This window comes from Hermetia illucens, chromosome 3, assembly GCF_905115235.1.
Source record: "Hermetia illucens chromosome 3, iHerIll2.2.curated.20191125, whole genome shotgun sequence".
Lineage (NCBI taxonomy): Eukaryota > Metazoa > Arthropoda > Insecta > Diptera > Stratiomyidae > Hermetia > Hermetia illucens.
The window spans coordinates 123,092,319-123,111,918 of NC_051851.1; the positions used below are offsets into that span (position 1 = coordinate 123,092,319).

The 19,600-nt window shown below is 41.5% G+C and overlaps 2 protein-coding genes across 2 annotated transcripts in view; both read right to left on the reverse strand.

Moving 5' to 3' along the window:
- LOC119651240 (lachesin-like) overlaps positions 1-19,600 on the reverse strand; it is a 248,053-nt gene that overhangs the window by 203,310 nt on the left and 25,143 nt on the right. The gene's annotated exons all lie outside the window — the stretch shown is intronic.
- Positions 17,825-18,839, reverse strand: LOC119651243. Its single transcript, XM_038054722.1, has 2 exons — positions 18,720-18,839; positions 17,825-18,663 (listed from the first exon to the last, which is right to left on the reverse strand). Exons 1-2 carry the CDS (start codon positions 18,759-18,761, stop codon positions 17,920-17,922), a joined length of 786 nt encoding a protein of 261 aa, XP_037910650.1. The 5' UTR covers positions 18,762-18,839; the 3' UTR covers positions 17,825-17,919.

The window sequence follows — 19,600 nt, forward strand, 5'->3', positions numbered from 1 at the left end:
CGTGTTGATCAGAAGGCAGAAGTGGCGTTGAATAAGTAACAATGCCGTTGCGGACTATGCCATCCAATGAAACCCGCTATTCAAGACTCTCGGGCGAGTGGCTCGCTTGAAAACTATGTCGCATAGAACACTGGCAAAATCATAGGGAAATGAAGTACATTACTAAGCACCGACAGCGATAGCTTGCGGTGTAATTTTTTTCACCGAATATAGTCATGTGGTGTCAAACGAAAGGTCTCGATTAGTACTTTTCAAAGCCGACGTCATCATCATCAACGGTGCAACAACCGGTATCCCGGTTTTGCACCGAGGTCCACCAATTCAATATCCCTAAGCTGTCTAGCGTCCTGACTTACGTCATCGCTCCATTTCAAGCAGGGTCTGCCTCGCCTATTTTTTATACCATAGATATTGCCGTTATAGACTTTCCGGGTGGGATCATCCTCATCCATAAGTGACCCGCCCACCGTAACCTATTAAGCCAGATTTTATCCACAACTTGACGATCATGGTATCGCTCATAGACCTTGCCGTTATGCAGACTACGGAATCGTCCATCCTCATGTAGAGGCCAAAAATTCTTTGGAGGATTATTGTTTCGAACGCGGCCAAGAGTTCACAAGAACCCAAGTCTCCGGGGAATACATGAGGACTGGCAAGATCATTGTCTTGTACAGTAAGAGCTTTGATCCTACGGTGAGACGTTTCGAGCAGGACAGTTTTTGTAAGCTGAAATAGGCTCCGTTGGCTAACAACAACCGTGCGCGGATTTCACCATCCTAGCTGTTATCGGTTGTGATTTTCGACCCTAGGTAGGAGAAATTGTAAACGGTCTCAAAGTTGTAGTCACCTATGTTTATTCTTCCCGTTTAACCAGTGCGGTTTGATGTTATTGGTTGGCTGGTTTTTGATGCTGACGTTGCCACTATATATAATACTTCGTCTTGCCTTTATTAATGTGTAGCCCAACATCTCGCGCCAATTACCGCCTGCTTGATCTAGATGAAGGCAGTTTGTACGTCTCAGGTACTTCTTCCCATGATGTCGAGATCGTCAGCATAGGCCAGTAGTTGGGTGGATTTAAAGGCGATCGTACCTCTTGAATTTACTTCAGCATCACGGATCACTTTCTCGAGGGCCAGGTTAAAGAGGACGCATGATAGGGCATCTCCTTGTCATAGGCCGTTGTTGATGTTGAATGGTCTTGAGAGTAACCGTGCTGCTTTTATCTGGCCTCGCACATTGGTCAGGGTCAGCCTAGTCAGTCTTATCAATTTCGTCGGGATACCGAATTCTCTCATGGCCGTGTACAGTTTACCCTGGCTATGCTATCATAGGCGGCTTTAAAGTCGATAAAAAGATCATCGCTTTGCCAGTCGTCAGGCATTGATTCGCTATTCCATACCTTGAGCAGAAGTTGATGAACTACTTGGTATAATTGGTCGCCTCCATATTTAACCAATTCGGCTGTAATTCCATCGGATCCTGACGACTTATGATTTTTAAGCCGATGAATTGCATCGACTGTTTCTTCTATACTTGGTGGTGGCAGTATTTGTCCGTCTTCATCAGTTGGCGGGACCTCCAACTCGCCGATGTTCTGGCTGTTCAATAGTTCATCAAAGTACTCAACCCATCGCTCCAACATGCCCATTCTGTCGTAAATCAGGTTTCCCACTTTATCTCGGCAGGATGAACATCAAAGAGTGTAAGACTTCATCCTGCTGACTTATTGGTAACACTTCCATACCTGGTGCGGTTGCTCCCTGTACTTTTCGAATTCACAGACTTGTTGGTTCTCCCAGGCATCCGTTTTCCGTCTGCGAAGTCGCTTCTCCGCCGTTCGTGATAAGTCTCTGCGGATGGCCGCGTTCTTTGAAAATGCAGCATTACTCGGTATGCAGCATTCTTTCATTCCGTTGCTAACTTACATTCATCCGTGCCGACCCTTCTGCGGCTGGGGCCAAGTGTGTTTATGGCCGTATTTATGAAAACGTTCCTCAGGTGATTGTGAAGATCATTTGTTGGTGCTTCATCTCCAGGAGCCGACGTCAGTTCCGACATTTAATGCAAAAGGGGGAAGGGAGAGGGCTGGAAAGTGGTCATTTCTTTCATAGATCTCAGAATCTACCCAATCGAAAAATCTGAAGGAAAACACGAATCTCCTCCGAACCTCCATACCGATATCTGTTCAAATAAAGTCATTAATTGTAAATTGCTACTTACTACTCATAAAATTTTGCATAAGGTATAATATAATCCTGCCAAGTTTGATGAAAATCGCGCCATCACTAACAAAATTATGGTAGGTCAAAGTTGTTGTTTCAGAGCAAATTCTTAGATTTTGAATGTCAGTATCACGGTAAAGTCAATGTTTTGGCATAATAGACAATATGCATTAGGTGCAAAGTACAAACGGCGCAAATGTTCAATCAAATATTTTTATATAAGAAATACACAAAGCCTTTCATATCTGCAGCGTCCGGCTTTCGATTTCCCAATTTGTATGTAAGTTCAAATTTGAATACTGCTATTACTAACGCCATCTTGATGGAAGATTCCCCGAAAAAAAAGGCAGTCCGGTCAATTTCCAAATGTTGGTAATATACTATCCATAAGTTTATTTGAGCAAATATCCGATTGAGGCATATTTTGAGATCTAGATTTCATATAAGCGCACCGCCCTGATATTTGGGTGATTTCTGAAAATGAGTCCTATCTCATATCAAGCGTACAAATTTTGACTCCTTACTCGCGCGTTTTCAAACTTACGCTTAATCGAGATCTTTCATTTGATACGCCACATGAATATATTCGGTCAGAAAAATTGTTACATCCCCCTTTATACTCCACCTAAATTTATGCCACTCACTGTATGCGTGGGACTTCATAGTTCGCATAGTGCGCAAGTGCGTGTGAGAGACAGATAGACAGTGAAACGATTTTAATAAGATTTTATTTTACACGAAACGTTAATATACAATTATTATATTTATTTGAGCAGATATCGGTATGAAAGGTATTTCGGAGCCTAGTCGTCATATAGTGTTTGTGATATTGATTTTGATGAGATAGTTTGCGTTTTTCAGATTTTTCGATTGGGTGGCTTTTGATTGCACTAAATGTCAGAACTGAGGTAAGCGTTGGCAAGTACTAATCGATCTTCAATTTGATAACCCAAATGACTATATTGGGTAAATAAAATGTACACGCCCTTTTATATGTATGAGGACCATCTTTAAACTAAACGTTGAACGATGTTACACACTGCATGGGTGGGAGTGCCCAGTTCTTACCTACTTTCAGCAAATTTCATATCGATAGGAGTGAGGAATGTGCATATGACAGACAGTCAGCCAGACAGACAGTAATCCGATTTTAATAAGGTTTTGTTTTGCACATTTGATAGTTAAGGGGTCGAAAATTTATGGCAAACAGAATAGGCCAATCATGAGGCCAGCCCAAAATATCAGAAACCTCACTGCTTCGAAGTGTCAACTGAATAGAGGTAATGCCTCCGATAAAAAAAATGTAGCGATTCTAGGAGCAATCATAATATAGGATGATTTTGTAATATATGTAAGACACGATGGTATGTCAAGGTGTAATACTTAATAATAATACTTGTCTTAATTAGATTAACATTAAATATAGAACTGTTTAAGGACAAATGCGTGAGTGTCATTTAAGCGTTATAAATCTCGGGGGAAGAATGCTGTTCGCCCATACTTTTTTTTACCGAGATGATCTTCTCCCTAAAAGTTTATTACAGAGCTAGGTAGTCACTCGGTAGAAAGTCACTCTATTCACATTTCTCACATTGTACGTTTATCAAAAAAGGGTTTCATTGAATGTTTGCTGATAACCATTTACGTCACCTGGTAATTCCCGAAATACAAAATATACCGTGAAATGCATGGCACTCGTTTGCATTCCAATAAACTTTCGGGACGCGAAGGTGGTGTTAATTCTCAAATCTGAGAGACTCACACCAAAATCCTCAGACCGAACAAACTAACTTCCTTTCGGCTAAAAAAAATCAAAGATAGACTGGTAGAGACCTCTGATCAGCACGCTCCTTCGATATAAGCATGTAAGTCAAGGTTTCGAAAATTGTGGTGACTTTAATGTGAAAGATAAGGAGGACTCCAGTAAATCACAAAAGCACGACGACCAGTGGTGGGACCAGATTGATATTATGTATTATGAATCTCGAACCTTACGAAACCGTTACTGCATAACGCTATCCCCTACAAGTGATTAATTTAAACTGTGCATTGATCCAAAAACAGAACAGGGTAAAGGACATAGTAAAATAATTTTATTGCATAACAATGCTCCGTCTCACACAGCAAAATCAGCGAAAGAAAGCTTGGATGGAACATTTATCACACCTACTGTACTCTCCAGCCCTGAAGTCATCTGACGATCAGAACGTCAGGAACAGGAATAGTGCCTTTTTCAATGGGTTCGGGTATAAAAAATTCAGTTTTATTCAGATTTAGTCCTTGACCATGTTGCATGAGGTGGTCGTTGCACTTTTGGCCTAATTGTTCGAGGGTAGCTTTATTATGAGATGCTGGCAACAGCATCGGCATAGAGCAGTATATACGGGATGTTCCGTTTGACAGTATCCCCAATAAGAAAACAAGTCGGGAGACCGGAAGCTGGGCGCTTCAGATATGAAAGGTTTTGTGTATTTCTTAGTACGCAGCTTGTAATAAATGCATATACATGTATACATGTATTATGTGAGAATATTCACTTTCGGATGATATTGACATTCATAGTCTTGAATTTGCAAGGAAGCGACAACTTTGACGTATTATAACTTTGTTAGTAATAGTGCAATTTCGACCAAACTTGGTGAGATCATGCTCTATGTTATACTCTATATCACTGCGAAATTTCATGGTGCTAACATGAACTTAAGGGGGATTTTGCAGCCAATTACTAAAAATTATGGTAATATACTATTATTAACTTTATTTGTACAGATATCAGTATGGAAGGTATTTCAGAGCCCAGGCACAATATAGTGGCAGCTGCCTGATTTTTTTCAGATTTTTCGGTTTGGTAGTTTCTGAGAATGGCCCCCTTAAAGGAATGGTCATTTTCAACCCCCCGCACTCCCCACCTTTCCAACAAATGTCAAAACTAAGACCGGCTTCGAAAAGTACTAACCGAGACCTTTAATTTGATACCCCACATGAGTATATTTGATGCAAAAAAAATTTACACCCCCCTTTTGCATGTATGGGGACCCCCCCTCAAATTCGACGTAAAAGGATGTAACTCACTGTATGCGTGAGCGTTCACAGTTCCCATCTTTCTACCAAATTTGGTGTCAATCGCTATAACCGTTTCCGAGAAAAATGCGTGTGACGGACAGACAGACAGACAGACAGACAGACAGACGGTAAACCGATTTTAATAAGGTTTTGTGTTTACACAAAACCTTAAAAACGAGTGCACTTCCTTGACGAACACCGATTGAAACACGAAGCGATTTTGACATACCTGTCACACTTCGGGCTACTACTCCGCTTTGGGTCGCAGTAGAGCAGTTTAACCCAGCGCACGAGTTCTTCTGACAATAGGTGTTGCTGCAGAGCATACCGATTCAGAAATGCTGTGTAGAGAGGGCGATGATTCTCGCGGTGTTTCTTCGTGAGTAACGGTGAAGGGTGTATTGCGTCAGTAGTATACCAATTCTTGATAAACGCGACTTGATTCATGGTTATTTTAACAATGCCGCCAATACAATTGTCAACAATGCGTTCAAAAATGTTCCGTGTATGGGGCTGCAGCCGGATCGGACGGCAATTCTTTGTCCATATTGGAACGGTCGTTCTTATTATTAACGCAACAGAAGTGTTCGATATTATGTGCGCGTTGGTGTCGGCTTTTGACAAATCGATACAGATCTCTCTTGCCATCCCGGGTCCCTGTTTATCCTAAAGATTTTTTTTATAACGACAGCTTGGATGTTGTACTCGTGAGACGTGGAGCTTTTGTATTTCATTCTGAATTTTGCGCTCGAACAGAACATTTTCTAAAATTCCATGAAACTGTACTGGTAGCAGATTCATTATTTTCAAAATCAAGCCTTCGTGCTACACTCTGTCGAAGGCCTGCGCCACATTCAAAAAGACCGCTGAGCAATATTTTCTATTCTCCAGTGCACTTGTTATCTCAGAGACGATTCTGTGAATGATTGTACCATGCTTCTCTCAAAAGTTAAACTGGTGCTGAAGAATTATTTTGTTTTACACAAAATCTGGTAATATTTTGGAATGTAGTCATTTTTCGACACCTTTGAGAGGATGGGTAGCACATTTGTAGGCCTGTATGACCTGGACTGTATATCATTGTAACTTTTAAAACCTTACAAAGCTCGGGGAAATAGGCGAGATGTAGAATTGCATTGAATACGTCAGTCACGTGAATAATTGCAATACCTGAAAGTTCCTTCAACATTTTTCCGTGATTACGTCATTTGGATTCATTTTTTCTCTGAAGACTTAAGCAACTAGTTTGGGTCGAAATGAGAAACTTCCCTTCGGTGTGGCCATGTATATTTTTGGAAGCCTTGACTCCATCTGTCGGAGATGGAGTGGCGAAAAAATACCTTTTGCAGGTGTTTTTCAAGTGCCGCCCCTTTCTCGGCATCACTTCTTCTGATCTCAGCGGCGATTCGCATTGAGAAGGTCTCTTCAACTTTTTTGTAGCTTTCGACAGAGAAAAATTAGTTGTTTCAGTAGGCGATAAACCTCTTAAGTTTGGAACTCCTGTTCCCATTGACCCTTTTCATGCAGCGATCGACTTGCTCTGGCCAATTGTTTTTTTTAGGTCCGGAGATCTGCCTACCATTGTCTTCTCAACTTTCACTTTACTTGGACCAGTTGTAGTATACTATGGGGTACTATGGGGTATACTATTTTTTGCAAGATTGGCGATAAATAGGCGTGGGGTAGGGAGATGTGCGGCCACGTTTGGTTGAATTCGGATGTGAAGCGACAGAAACGTGTTTTAGCCCATATTCTGCCTCAGATCAGGAGTCCGGTATTTTCTGCGTAAATAAATTTCAGGTGATCCAAAAATTTATAAAGCGTAGTTCTTGTTTTCGAGCAAAGTTATACAAACCTTTCAATTTCATCCGAAACCACTTCATACCACTAGTAAAACATCATTTAATTTCGCCAAACAGTACATTAACTAAAACCTCAAGCAAACAGCCCAATGTCACTGCGGATGGTAAAATGCTCGATTAGGATAAAATATGTAGCACCATGAACAGGCAAAATGGATGCATAAATACTTCCCACTTCATCACAAGCACTAATTTATATATTGATCGTGTGCTTGTCCTAAAAGTTATTTCTAAATTATAGCTGGGAATAGATCCCTTTAAAACAACACCGCAGAAACACATCAGCAACATGTTGACGTCCAAGGAAAACAACGAAATAACCATGTAGGCTACCTGGAATTTGGTGAAAAGCGAAATCCCATCCTGAAAAATGGCATAAACGATGTCCCTGCCCGGTAGTTCATATGCCAAGCATGGCAGGGCTTCACATAGGCATACTCTCACTTAAATGGGTTTTCGGATAAATGTAGTTCTAATCACCACCGCTGGTCGACATGTAACTTCAGAGGCGTTTTAATTTTATGATTCAACGAGTCACGCCACTAATAACTTCAAAGAGAATTTGGTATAAAGTCAAGCCCCAGGACAACATTGAAAGTAGGCCTACCATCGCAAATGGATGAACCGGGTGGTATAAACACCGGTTAACATTTTATATGCCATGATTTCAGCGGGCAGGATCAAATTTGCGTTTCAACATACAAAAGCCGAATATAAACGTGCATGGATTTATACATACAGGACCGACATAAACATGCGCCAATCCTGGACTTGATGCCTGCGAGAATAGCAAGTGCTTCTAATTTCGCGTCACTTATTGAAAACAATTATCTGGGATATTTTAGCCACTGTGCACGGTCCTAGTATTATGAAAACAGGATCTGGTTACTATGATAACATGTGGGGGTATCCTCTCCATTGCAACGAGAGCATCATTGAAACCAATTTCGAAGCAATTAATTGTCGTCGTTTTGGGGGGTAAAAGTTGTTTTAAATGGATGACCAGCAATTATAGCAACCAAGGTTGACAATCGGCTGAGTTAACATTAAATCAACTTAACTATATTTCCCGAATGAATATGCGTTTTAATAGACATTATTGTTTGTGCCTTTGAAGACCAATCTTGACACCAAGCTTACCCCCATCACACGGATTCAAGTTTATACAAATTTTAAAATAATATAATGAACCTCGGAAGATATGATTCTTCAAGCAAATTTGTGGTATAGTCTTCTCTCAACATACAAAAGTGCTGAATAAAAGCAACCAAAAATATAAATTGAGTGCAACCGCCGCTAGTGCACTTGCATTACTTAGTTCACAAGTCGAACCAGATTCTGGTCACGCGTTCTATTTGATAGAAAGCTGGCATGTAATTTCTTGAAAGATAGAAAATATTCGAAATACCAAAAGTATTAGGTTGTGGAAAAACTTGTTGCCATTTAGAAGGCAACTTCATTATCCCCTCCTTATTTGCAAAAAACTTGGCTGTCTGAGTTTTTCGCAAGCCTCTTTTGAGACCAACTTAATAGCACCAAGAGCATTTTGCATGGACCGGAAGAGATGGTAATCACTTGGTGACAGGTCCGGACTATACAGTGGGTGCGATAGGACATCTCATCGAAGCTCCCGTAGCTTCTGGCGAGTCACCAAAGATGTGTGGAACACAACACCATTACTATTGACCAATTTTGGCCGCTTCTGGTCAATCGCCTGCTTCAAACGGTCGAGTTGCTCACAAAAGAGGACCGAATTGAGGGTCTGGCCATAGTTGAGCAGCTCATAGTGGATGATTCCCTTCTAATCCCACCAAACGCACAGCAAACCTTCCTGGCCGTCAATCCGGGCTTGGCGATGGTTTGGGCTGGCTCGCCGCACTTCTACCACGATTTTTTTCGCTTGAGGTTGTCTTACGTGATCCACTTTTCATCACCAATCACCATCCGCTTCAAAAATGGGTCGAATTTGTTCCGTTTCAGCAGTGCATCGCAGGCGTTGATTCGGTCCAAGAGTTTTTTTGCGTCAACTCGTGTGGCACCCAATCATCCAGCTTTTTTTGGAATCCAATCTTCTGCAAACGGTTCCAAACGTTTTTATGATCTATACTCAGTTCCTGGTCAATCGAGCGAATGCTCACATGCCAGTCTACTTGGATGATTTCGACGATTTTATCGGTTTCTATGAGAATTGGCCTACCAGTACGCGGTGTATCTTCAACATTCACTACACCAGAACGAAATCGATAGAACCAACGCTGTGCTGTGCAAATCGTTACAGTATCGGGTTCATCAACTTCACAAATTTTTTCGACCACTTTCGTTGCATTTGGACGTACGGTCACAACACTGTCAAAAAGACACTTGTAGCACAGATTATCGTCTTCAGATCGCCGTATAATATGACCCGATGCAATAAGTACAACGCAAGATATGTTTAAGTGTCGCCATTTATTAACAAAATACGACATTTATTTTTGCCCAACCCAATATTATAATACTTCATTGCTCGGTGGTGCCCGGATAGCGCTAACTGTAGTCTCGATATATTATATTCTTAACAACCAATGACATTACTCTATTGTCACGATACACATCTTGGCCTAGATTGGAACAATACCAAATGTCCTTTCTGCAGTATAATAGGATACTTCCTGCTCTCACATGTCAATCTCTTTTGTATCGTTCTCTCGGCCCTGAGCAGTGGTTCTGGATCCAAAAATGGGTTTAATCTTATCAGTGGGCTGTTGGGAAATCGGCGAGCAATTTAATTTCATCGGCAAAGGTGCCACATTGTTCCGCTTGTACACATATGTTTTCAGCTCCCCTTAATTCATCGAAATGCATTGCCTACCTTTCTAATCCATCGTCTGCACCATGAGATCACTCTGACGAGCTTTGAAACGCTTAATGTGAAACCAAGCTTGCTCTTATCCATATATCGCAGCCTTTTAATAACGACATTAGTTAAGAGAATGTTCCACGAACTGCTGAATCAGCTGAATTGGATCTGCCCATCATATAAATCCTTTGAGTGATCTCGACAAATGTTATCTACCTAAATGCGAGTTTTTGAATCCACAAAAGTATAGTAGTGGAGTCTGTCCAGTAATGCAGTTTGCTGAGAAACTATCCGTTTGCCTCCAATTTAGATTTCATTAGTTCAGTCAGCAGTTATCGAGGAATCGATAACACTTTTGTTAGACCCACCTTGGAATTAGAAGTAAGTAGACTTATTATGACCGTACCATCTGTGCATTGTATGCGGATATATGAATGCTGCGTCTTCGGCTTCCGATGCATGCATGACCTCATAGTGCACAAAGGAATGGCTTTACAATGCCTGTAACTGCTCACGGGATACCAATCATCTCGTATTGAGTTCATCGTCGATGCCCTCATCCCAGTTTGTTTTACTGATGCATATTTCTTGCGTTATCATCCTTCCGATGATGAGGCATATTTATAGCCAACATCTCCTTCTCCGTAGTATTGAAATCTAGGGGCAATCAGACTTCTCGTTCAGTTGCTGCAGTCGTCATAACTAGTTTAGTGATTTCCTTTGTTGAGTATGGTTATGGGGTCATGTTGTGGTTGGCTAGTTTCTTTGACTTCAACTGTTGTAGTTGGCTAACTTTTTCAGTACCATCAGAGAAAACAGCGCCAACTTAAAAATCTTCTTCTAACACTTGGAATTCAAATGTTCATTCCTTCGCCAATTTTTTTAGGGCTCGAAGAGCCAGGTAAGGGGCGCTGGCTGCACCATCCCTTGTATTTTCGCCATTTCCGTAGAATGTGAACATTGCCTCTACTCGTTTGTTTACGACGACCAATAGATCCCAGTGCTAAACGTTCACACCAAGGCCCCCAATTTGAGCTAGAAATTCACCAGTTGGGTCTATGATCAGCTTGATTGTTATATCCGGACAAGTTGTAGAATTTTCGTAAATAGTTTTAAGTGACCACCCTGTTATTCTTGAAGTCTTGTATTATGTTATTTTGCTCTGGTAGCTAGATGCATTTCTAAATATTGCATCCGCTCTACAGGGAAAAGTTCTTCATCACTATCCACCATAGTCGCCTTACAACGACGAAATCAATGAGCAATACCATGATCGTTTGATTGTGGATAAAATCCGGCCCCATGAGTTGCGGTGGGCGAATCACTTAATCCCAATATCTTTTAAGAATATCGAATTGGTTGATGTCGACGCAAAACCGGGATATCTGGAGTTCCTTATTAAGGCAGGCCTAAACCGAATACCGGATGTTGCGCTGTTGACTGGTCCAAACTCCTAACCTCTCCTCCTCTCCTTGTTGCAATATATATTCCTCTTCCTGTGTGACATCTTCAACAAAAGTCTCGAAAAATGGAAAGAGGCCCTTATTCTCCTTTATCCTTGAATGTGGAGATCCTACTCTACCTCTAAAATACCTTTCTTTCTCTCTCCTCTCGAGAGATACGCCAACTACTGCTCGACGGCGCACTTCATTCATCCAATAGCGAAGGAACAGCAGGCTTTTGTGAAAACTACTGCCCCAAACCTCCTGGGCTTTACCAACTTCGTTGTTAATTGCGGAAGGAAAACACTATTTACATCGATTTTTCTGAAGCCTTTGATGCCATTGACGCCAATAATTTCCCCCCCGAACTTCCTCTGCCCAACCTCCCCTTTTCACTCTGCTCATCTCTTTCTTATTACCTGCCAAACCGTTGCCGAAGAGTTTCTTTGCATGGTTACTCATCGCGTTCCTTCTGTCCTTCCTCCGGAATTCCCAGAGGCTCTACATTAGATTCCAGACTATTTTTATTACCCTCATTTGGCCGAGTTCGCTTTATGCAGACGATCTTGAATAGTTTACCTCTGGTTCGTCTCCACTGGACTGTAGTCTCCTGTAATCGTATCAAATCCTATACTCTGGTACTTTGTGGAACATGCCAGCAAATGGCACTCGATGCACTAAGCACCTCCTCCACCTTTCTCCTCTCTTGGCAGGCAAACTCTATCACCTCTAAACTCCTCTCAAGACTAAGGGTGGGGCAAGCTTTCTTTTAATTCCCACTTCGTTGACATTATCAACCGCATTTCCAAGATGTTTGGTTTTATCCTAGGTTCCTCCGACGACTTTACCTCAACTTCCTTAGGCGTAATACCCTTGAATGTTCCTCCATAATTTGGTCTCCCTTCCGCGCTCTTGAAGATTTGCAATGCCAATTCATCCGACACTTTTTTGAGGTTTTGTGTGACACAAAATCTTATTAGAATCGAGTCGATGTCTATCTGTCTGCCACCCGACACCAATTCAAAAGGAAGGGGCCTAGTTTGTGTGGTGTGTGCTCATGTAGGGTAGTAAGGGCTCAGAGTATGACCACCAAAATTTGAAACAGATCTCGTCTTAAAACCCATCCAACCGAAAAAACTGAAAAAAGTCACAGGCCTCAAAATGCATCTCATTTCGATATCTGCACAAATAAATTAATAATAGTATGCAAGCATATTTTAGGAATTTAGCCTGAAACCCCCTTAAGTTCACGCTAGAAGTACATAATTCGGCAGTGGTATAAGGCATAACTCTGGGAGCTTGAGGGACACCACATCACAACAGAGTGAGCTCACATGAACGGGAGGTCGCAAGGAACCATTCGGTTTTAGTTTTTTAATAATTTATATATCACTATAACTTCGATGTTCAGACCAAATCTTGGCAAATTAATTCTCGTTAGCGCGATTTTTCCACGATCGGTGCAACCCCGTATCGATCGCGGATATCCTTATTTCGGATGTGATCAAAACGTGTCACGCCATTAGTCCAACACAATATCTTCGTCTCCATTACCGCAAGACGCCATTCATTGTCTTTTATACTAGCTCAACACGCAAAACCATTGAGAGCGACTAGAGGGACGACATTGCAGTAAATTTTGGATTTGGAACGTTCATTGATATGTCGATTCCAAAGAACACCAGTTGTGGAACACTACTTCATCCAGGTTGCGTTAATGCGTGAAGCAATTTCATAACGCAGTTCCCCATTGGCTGATAACGTTGACCCGAGGTATTAAAATCGCTCAATTCTAGGCAGATCAGTGGCGCTGACAGTAATTGTGCCTGTTTCATGTGGATCGGCCGTCAAAAATTCAATTTTATTCAGATTCAATCTGAGACCGTGTTGCATAAGGCGATTATTCCACTTTTGGAGAAGTTGCTCGAGATCATTTTTAAGGTTTTGTGTAAACACAAAACCTTATTAAAATCGGTTTACTGTCTGTCTGTCTGTCTGTCTGTCCGTCACACGCTTTTTTCTCGGAGACGGTTGAAGCGATTGACACCAAATTTGGTAGAAAGGTGGAAACTGTGAACGCTCACGCATACCGTGAATTACATCCTTTTACGTCGAATTTAAGGGGGGCTCACCATACATGCAAAAGGGGGGTTTAAAATTTTTTTTCATCAAATATAATCATGTGGGGTATCAAATTAAAGGTCTCGATTAGTACTTTTCAAAGCCGATCTTAGTTTTGACATTCGTTGGAAGGGTGGGGAGCGCGGGGGGTTGAAAGTGATCACTTCTTTAAGGGCCATTCTCAGAAACTACTAAACCGAAAAATCTGAAAAAAATCAGGAGGCTGCCACTATATGCTGCCTGGGCTCCGAAATACCTTCCATGCCGATATCTGTTTAAATAAAGTTAATAATAGTATATTACTATAATTTTTTGTAATTGGTTAGAAACCCTCCTTAAGTTCATCCTAGTACCATGAAATTTTGCAGTGATATAGGCTATAATATAGAGCATGATCTTACCAAGTTTGGTGGAAATCGCACTATTACTAACAAAGTTATAATACCTCAAATTTGTTACTTCTATGAAAATTGAAGACTATGAATGTCAATACCACCCGAAAGTGGATACTCTCACATAATATATGGATATATTACGTGCTACGTACTAAGAAATACACAAAACCTTTCGTACCTGAAGCGTCCAGCTTCCGGTTTCCGGTTGTTATTATTAGATGCTAGGAAAACATCATCTACATAAAGCAGTATATAGGGCGCTGGACGTTGGATGTCCCGTGCGATGGTGTCCATAACAAGAAGTGGTGAGAGAGCGTTACCTTAATGAACACTAACAGAAACACAAAGCGGTTCTGACACACTTGCTACACTTCAAACCTTACTTCTCCGATCGTCGTAGAACAGTTGACCCCAGCGCACGAGTTCTTCTGGCACTAAGTGTTGTCGCAGAGCATACCAGATGAGTTCGTGTGGCACACGGTCAAACGCTTTCCCCAGATGCAGAAATGCAATGTAAAGAGGGTCATGTTTCTCACGCTGTTTCTCCATGAGTAAACACACAGCATGTGAGTAGTATCATAGTTCTTGAGAAATCCGGTTTGATTCACGGTTATTTCAACGATTTCGCGAATACAATTGCCAAGAATGCGTTCAAAAATAGTCATGGTATGGGAAAGTAACCGGACCGGACGTCAATTTGAACATTCTGCTGGACTGTCTCTCTTTTCCATATTGGAACTGTAATACTTTCTTGCCAGTCAGATGGTGTTCTAGCTTCCTCAATAACCCGATTAAAGAATTCACTGAGCTAGTGCTGGATCCCAGCTCTTCGCTTTCCAGAGCTCAGATGCTTCAGCCTACAAAAACTGTTCCGATCGAAACGTCTCACCATAGGGTCAAAGCTCTTACTGTACACGACAATGATCTTGCCAGTCCTCATGTATTCCTCGGAAACTTGGGTTCTTAGCAAGAAAAATTGCGAACTCTTGGCCGCGTTCGAGAGAAGAATCCTCCGAAGAATTTTTGGCCCCCTACATGAGGATGGACCATTCCGTAGCCTACACAATGACGAAATCTATGAGCGATACCATGACCGTCCGGTTGTGGATAAAATCCGGCTCAATAGGTTACGGTGGGCGGGTCACTTAATCCGTATGGATGAGGATGATCCCACCCGGAAAGTCTATAAGGGCAATATCTATGGTAGAAAAAGAAGACGACTCAGACCCTGACTGAGATGGAGCGATGGCGTAGGCCAGGACGCCAGACAGCTTTTAGAGATATCGAATTAATGGACCTCGGTGCAAAACCGGGATGTCTGAAGTTCCTTATTAAGGCAGGCCTAGACCGAATACCGGTTGTTGCGCTGTTGATGATGATGATACTATCATTAACTTTATTTGAAGGGATATCGGTATGGAAGGTATTTCGGAGCCTAGCCACCTGATTTTTTTTTCAAAATTTTCGTTTGGGCAGTTTCTGAGCATGGCCCCGTTAAATAAATGATCATTTTTGACACCCCGAACTCCCCGCTTTTCTAATAAATATCAAAACTAAGACCAGCGTCGGAAAGTACTAACCGAGGCCTTTGATTTGATACCCCACATGACTATATTTGGTAAAAAAAAATGTACACTCTTTTGCATGACCTCCCCTTAAATTCGGCGTAACAGGATGTAATTTACTTCCAATCGTTGATACAGTCTCCGAGAAAAATGCGTGTGACAGACGGATAGACAGACAGACAGTAAACCGATTTTAATAAGGTTTTGTTTTACACAAAAGATTAAAAATGAGGTTTATTCAAAGTCATTGCCAGGTCGCTTAGCATTTACTTGAGTCGACCATTTATGAGAGATGGAAATCGCCAACGTAAGTGAACTCTACAGAAACCGTGACGGTAGCCTATGGGTGACAAACTCGACTGGTGAGTCAGTTGGCTTTGTATGGGCGAAAATAAGCGTCGTATACGTGTACAGCTGATACGCTCCACCCAGTCTGACATTACCCGAATTTGAAGACATGTTAGACAATCTTGTTTACGACGCAAGAATACCAAGTCCAAAGGTAATGGCCAGGGATTTTGATGCGTGGACCCGCGAAGGGCCAAAGCCTTTTAGAGGACTTTGCCCAGTTAGATATCGTTGTGGTCAACGAAGGGAACGAAAACACTTTTCGGAAAGGGGGTCAGGTTCAGTTTTAGACCTGACCTCTGTCAATCCACTGGCGCGTGATACATACTGGCACGTTAGGGAGGACTACACCCACGGTGATTACCAGCAATTATCTTCAAACTGTGAAGAGGGTCACACGGCTAGAAAAGAGCCTACCCAAAGTAGCGAGGGCTGCACACACAGTGATTACCAGCAATTATCTTCGAACTGTGAAGAGGCAAGAAAAGAGTCTACCCAAAGTCAAAGAGGACATCAGGCTGGTTTACAAAAGCATATGAACAAACCTTCCTAGAAGTGTGACTAGACCAGCTTACTAAGGTTGGCGGCCCCACGACTCCAGTTCGGGGAAGGCGTTGCAAATTTCAGTTAACTACAGCCCTAAGGGTATGTTATGCCTCACGGGGGATTGAGGATATCCTCAGTACCTGTACAGGTTTAAACTGGACACTTAATCCGATTTTTGACTTTAACGCTTCCACGGTGGTGATTTCTCATATTTCGGGCACTTTCCGAATTTTCGACCACCTAATTTGTTTCTATTTCCAGCGTTTCGGGAGCAGTCCGGCTCACTTCTTAAGGGCAGATCTAAGGCTGCGTCTGTGCGTTCAAGCCTAAAATGCGAGACGTTCCCTAATTAATTAAATTATAACATCTCATAAGAATTTATGGAGTAACTCCGATCCCTGTTGACATTGTTTGGGTGCTTTTCCATCTCAATGGCTTCATGATGTTTTCGGGGGTAATGTGGGGCAGTTTTTAACAATATCTCGGTCCTGTCGAAAGAGAATTGATGCCCTGATACCAATTTGTGTTCCGCTAGGGCTAACTCTTTGAAACGGTTGTGTTTTACATACTTTTCATGCTCCTAAATCTGTTGTTGTATCGTCCTATCGCCTACTGTTTCTTGACGTGTTGGACAACACATTAGGCCACAGGAAACTGACGCACACCAATAGATATCTACATGCAACATTACATTACCACCCATCGTAAAAACAATCGGTCATCAACTCTCTCATCCACAGAGCTATAAACATAGCAGACAAGAAGCATCTGCGCCAGAAATTGAAAAAGGTAAGGGAAGCGATCACCCTCAACGGATATACATCCAGACAAATAAATCGGACTATTAAGGAACAGAGAAGTCCCAAAGAGAACACGGATTCACAGAATCACGTCTAACCAAAAGCAATCGCGGCATTACCCTAGGTAAAAGGCACGACAAATCAAATCGGAGGAATTTGCAGGAAACACAAAACTCCGGACCCAGGATGAATTGCCCCTTCCCAACTCCGCCTCGTTAGATCTCGTTGACATTTCAATGTTTTTCCAAATTAGAATTTTATTCTTTTTAATTGACTGGGAGCAACCAAGACTGGGCCAGGATGTCGAAAACTGATATCAAACTGTAATGTCATTCAAGAAAATTACAATATTGTATTCAATTCATACCGGTGCCTAGCGTCGGAATTTTAAAAAATGTTTATTCTAGGATAGTAGTGGAGAACCGCCATGCTCTCTTTCTGTGTCAATGAATTGCCAGGACCTGTCGACTTTCAAAACCCAGTTTATTACCCACCCACCATTGAGCTATCCGTATTGGCAAACCCATCTCAGAAGAGTAAACCATTAGTTATAGAAAATCTACTAAAAAAATTATTGGGTACGTGATTTGTATTTAATAAAAATACTCATGCTCGTTGAGGTACAATCTAGGATTCAGAAATTATATATTGTTTCACATATTTTATTTAATTAGAAAAACGCTAAAACAAAAAACAAAACTATGATACTGTCACTTGCATAAGGTCGCAATCTTGGTCATAACTTCTGTAGAACATTTGAGGACACTGGAAAGCAGGGTGTTGACATTTGTTTGAGGTATTAAGCTCATTTCAATGGTTTCACTCAAAACTGGCATGTCGTTGGTTAGTTGACGAACACATTCAAGCGCTTTAGGTACGCTAGATGATTGCAAAGATATGCAGTTGCTCCGTCTCCTAGAAAGGTTGTCGAAGCGTCTAAAAACGTCCGTTACAGTCTCTTGTGTACGTGAGTGTTCTCCATCGAGGATGGTTTGCGCACTTTGAGCACAAACCAGAAGATCGTTACACATTGACACAACCTGGTTACTCGACAAACATTTGTCCGCAAATAATTTCAGATCAGTAATTGAGCCAGTCATTGTGTTCTGGATACCCTCCACGATGGTTTTGAGAAGGCCTGCTCGTCCTGACATTTGATTCACAAGTCCTGAAATTCCAGTGGTGGAGCTTGTGTAGGTCGCCTTTAAATCAGTCAGAGCTACCCGGAGTCGCTCATCCATTCTATGGTTTGGTTCACTCATCATTGGGTTCTTTCGTAGAGTTAACAAGAGGCTCTTATGGACATCATTTAGTGACAGTAAAGTACTCATGCAGCTATTGAAGGTATTCTCAACGATCATTTGAGTTGTGTCCACAATGCCGATTACTAGCTGAAGCAGGGATGCAACCACGTCATTTATGACAGCCTGCACTTGCGGTGCATTGAAGACTGCCTGCAATTCACGTGAGTCAATGGTAAAGTTCAAAAGTATGTGTCCCGTGTACTTACGATAGTGAGGATTCCAATCAACAAAAACGACACTTTACCCATCTTAACTTGTTACAAGCTGACTCCAAACTACATGCAATTTAATTATTTTTCTTTTTATATAGCCAGACAGATATAATTCGTAGTTCGACCTCTTTAGTTCACTTATCTGAGGAATTCTTCAACTTCGTTCCAATTCATCAGAGTGGGGAACAAAACAGAGTCTGATGGTTACATTAAATCTCCATGCATTATGAAGGGTTTTACAGTGCAATGCCCCTACTCTTTTTTATAAGAAAACATTTGTAGAAATTATATAATGCGGGCTGGAATATAAATTATTGATAACCTACTTTCGTTTGAAATGTAAATCATTAGACCTCATCCTTGATCACACATTAGAGCACAAACGCCTATTGTTTAAATGCCAAACTAAGACGTCTTGAACTGAGCTGTACTCCAGGGTGAAGCTAGGGATGTCAAGTTGTTTTTTTTTGCTGACAAGTCTTAGCAATGTAAGATATTTTACTATGAGGTCACAACCAAGAGAAAGCGTTGACTAAATCCCTCTCGTATACATTTCGAGAAGGCCTGGTGAAAGTAGGGTCTTTTAAATATCTATTTAAACAGTTAGGAATTCAATGTTCACTTTTAAGGCCAGACGCCGTTTGGGAAATTTGCTTACCACTGAATGCTGTCAGCCATTGATCATTAGAAAGAAGCAGCAGCTTTCTGGTTCCTTTCTTCGCAATAAATGGTATTAAATGATAAAATTCTTGACACCTTGAGAGATAGACGGAGACTGTCCCGGCAGCATGAGAAGTAACTAGAGACGAACAGCAAAGAATCAAATCTAAGAAAGTCAAGGAAAAGAAATATTGGGCATTCCCAAGAAATGCATT

Coding starts and splice junctions, on each gene's coding strand:
- LOC119651243 (XM_038054722.1), bottom strand. CDS start 18,761: ATGGGTAAAGTGTCGTTTTTGTTGATTGGAATCCTCACTATC. Junction 18,664..18,719: donor TGATTGGAATCCTCACTATC/GTAAGTACACGG, acceptor CGTGAATTGCAG/GCAGTCTTCAATGCACCGCA.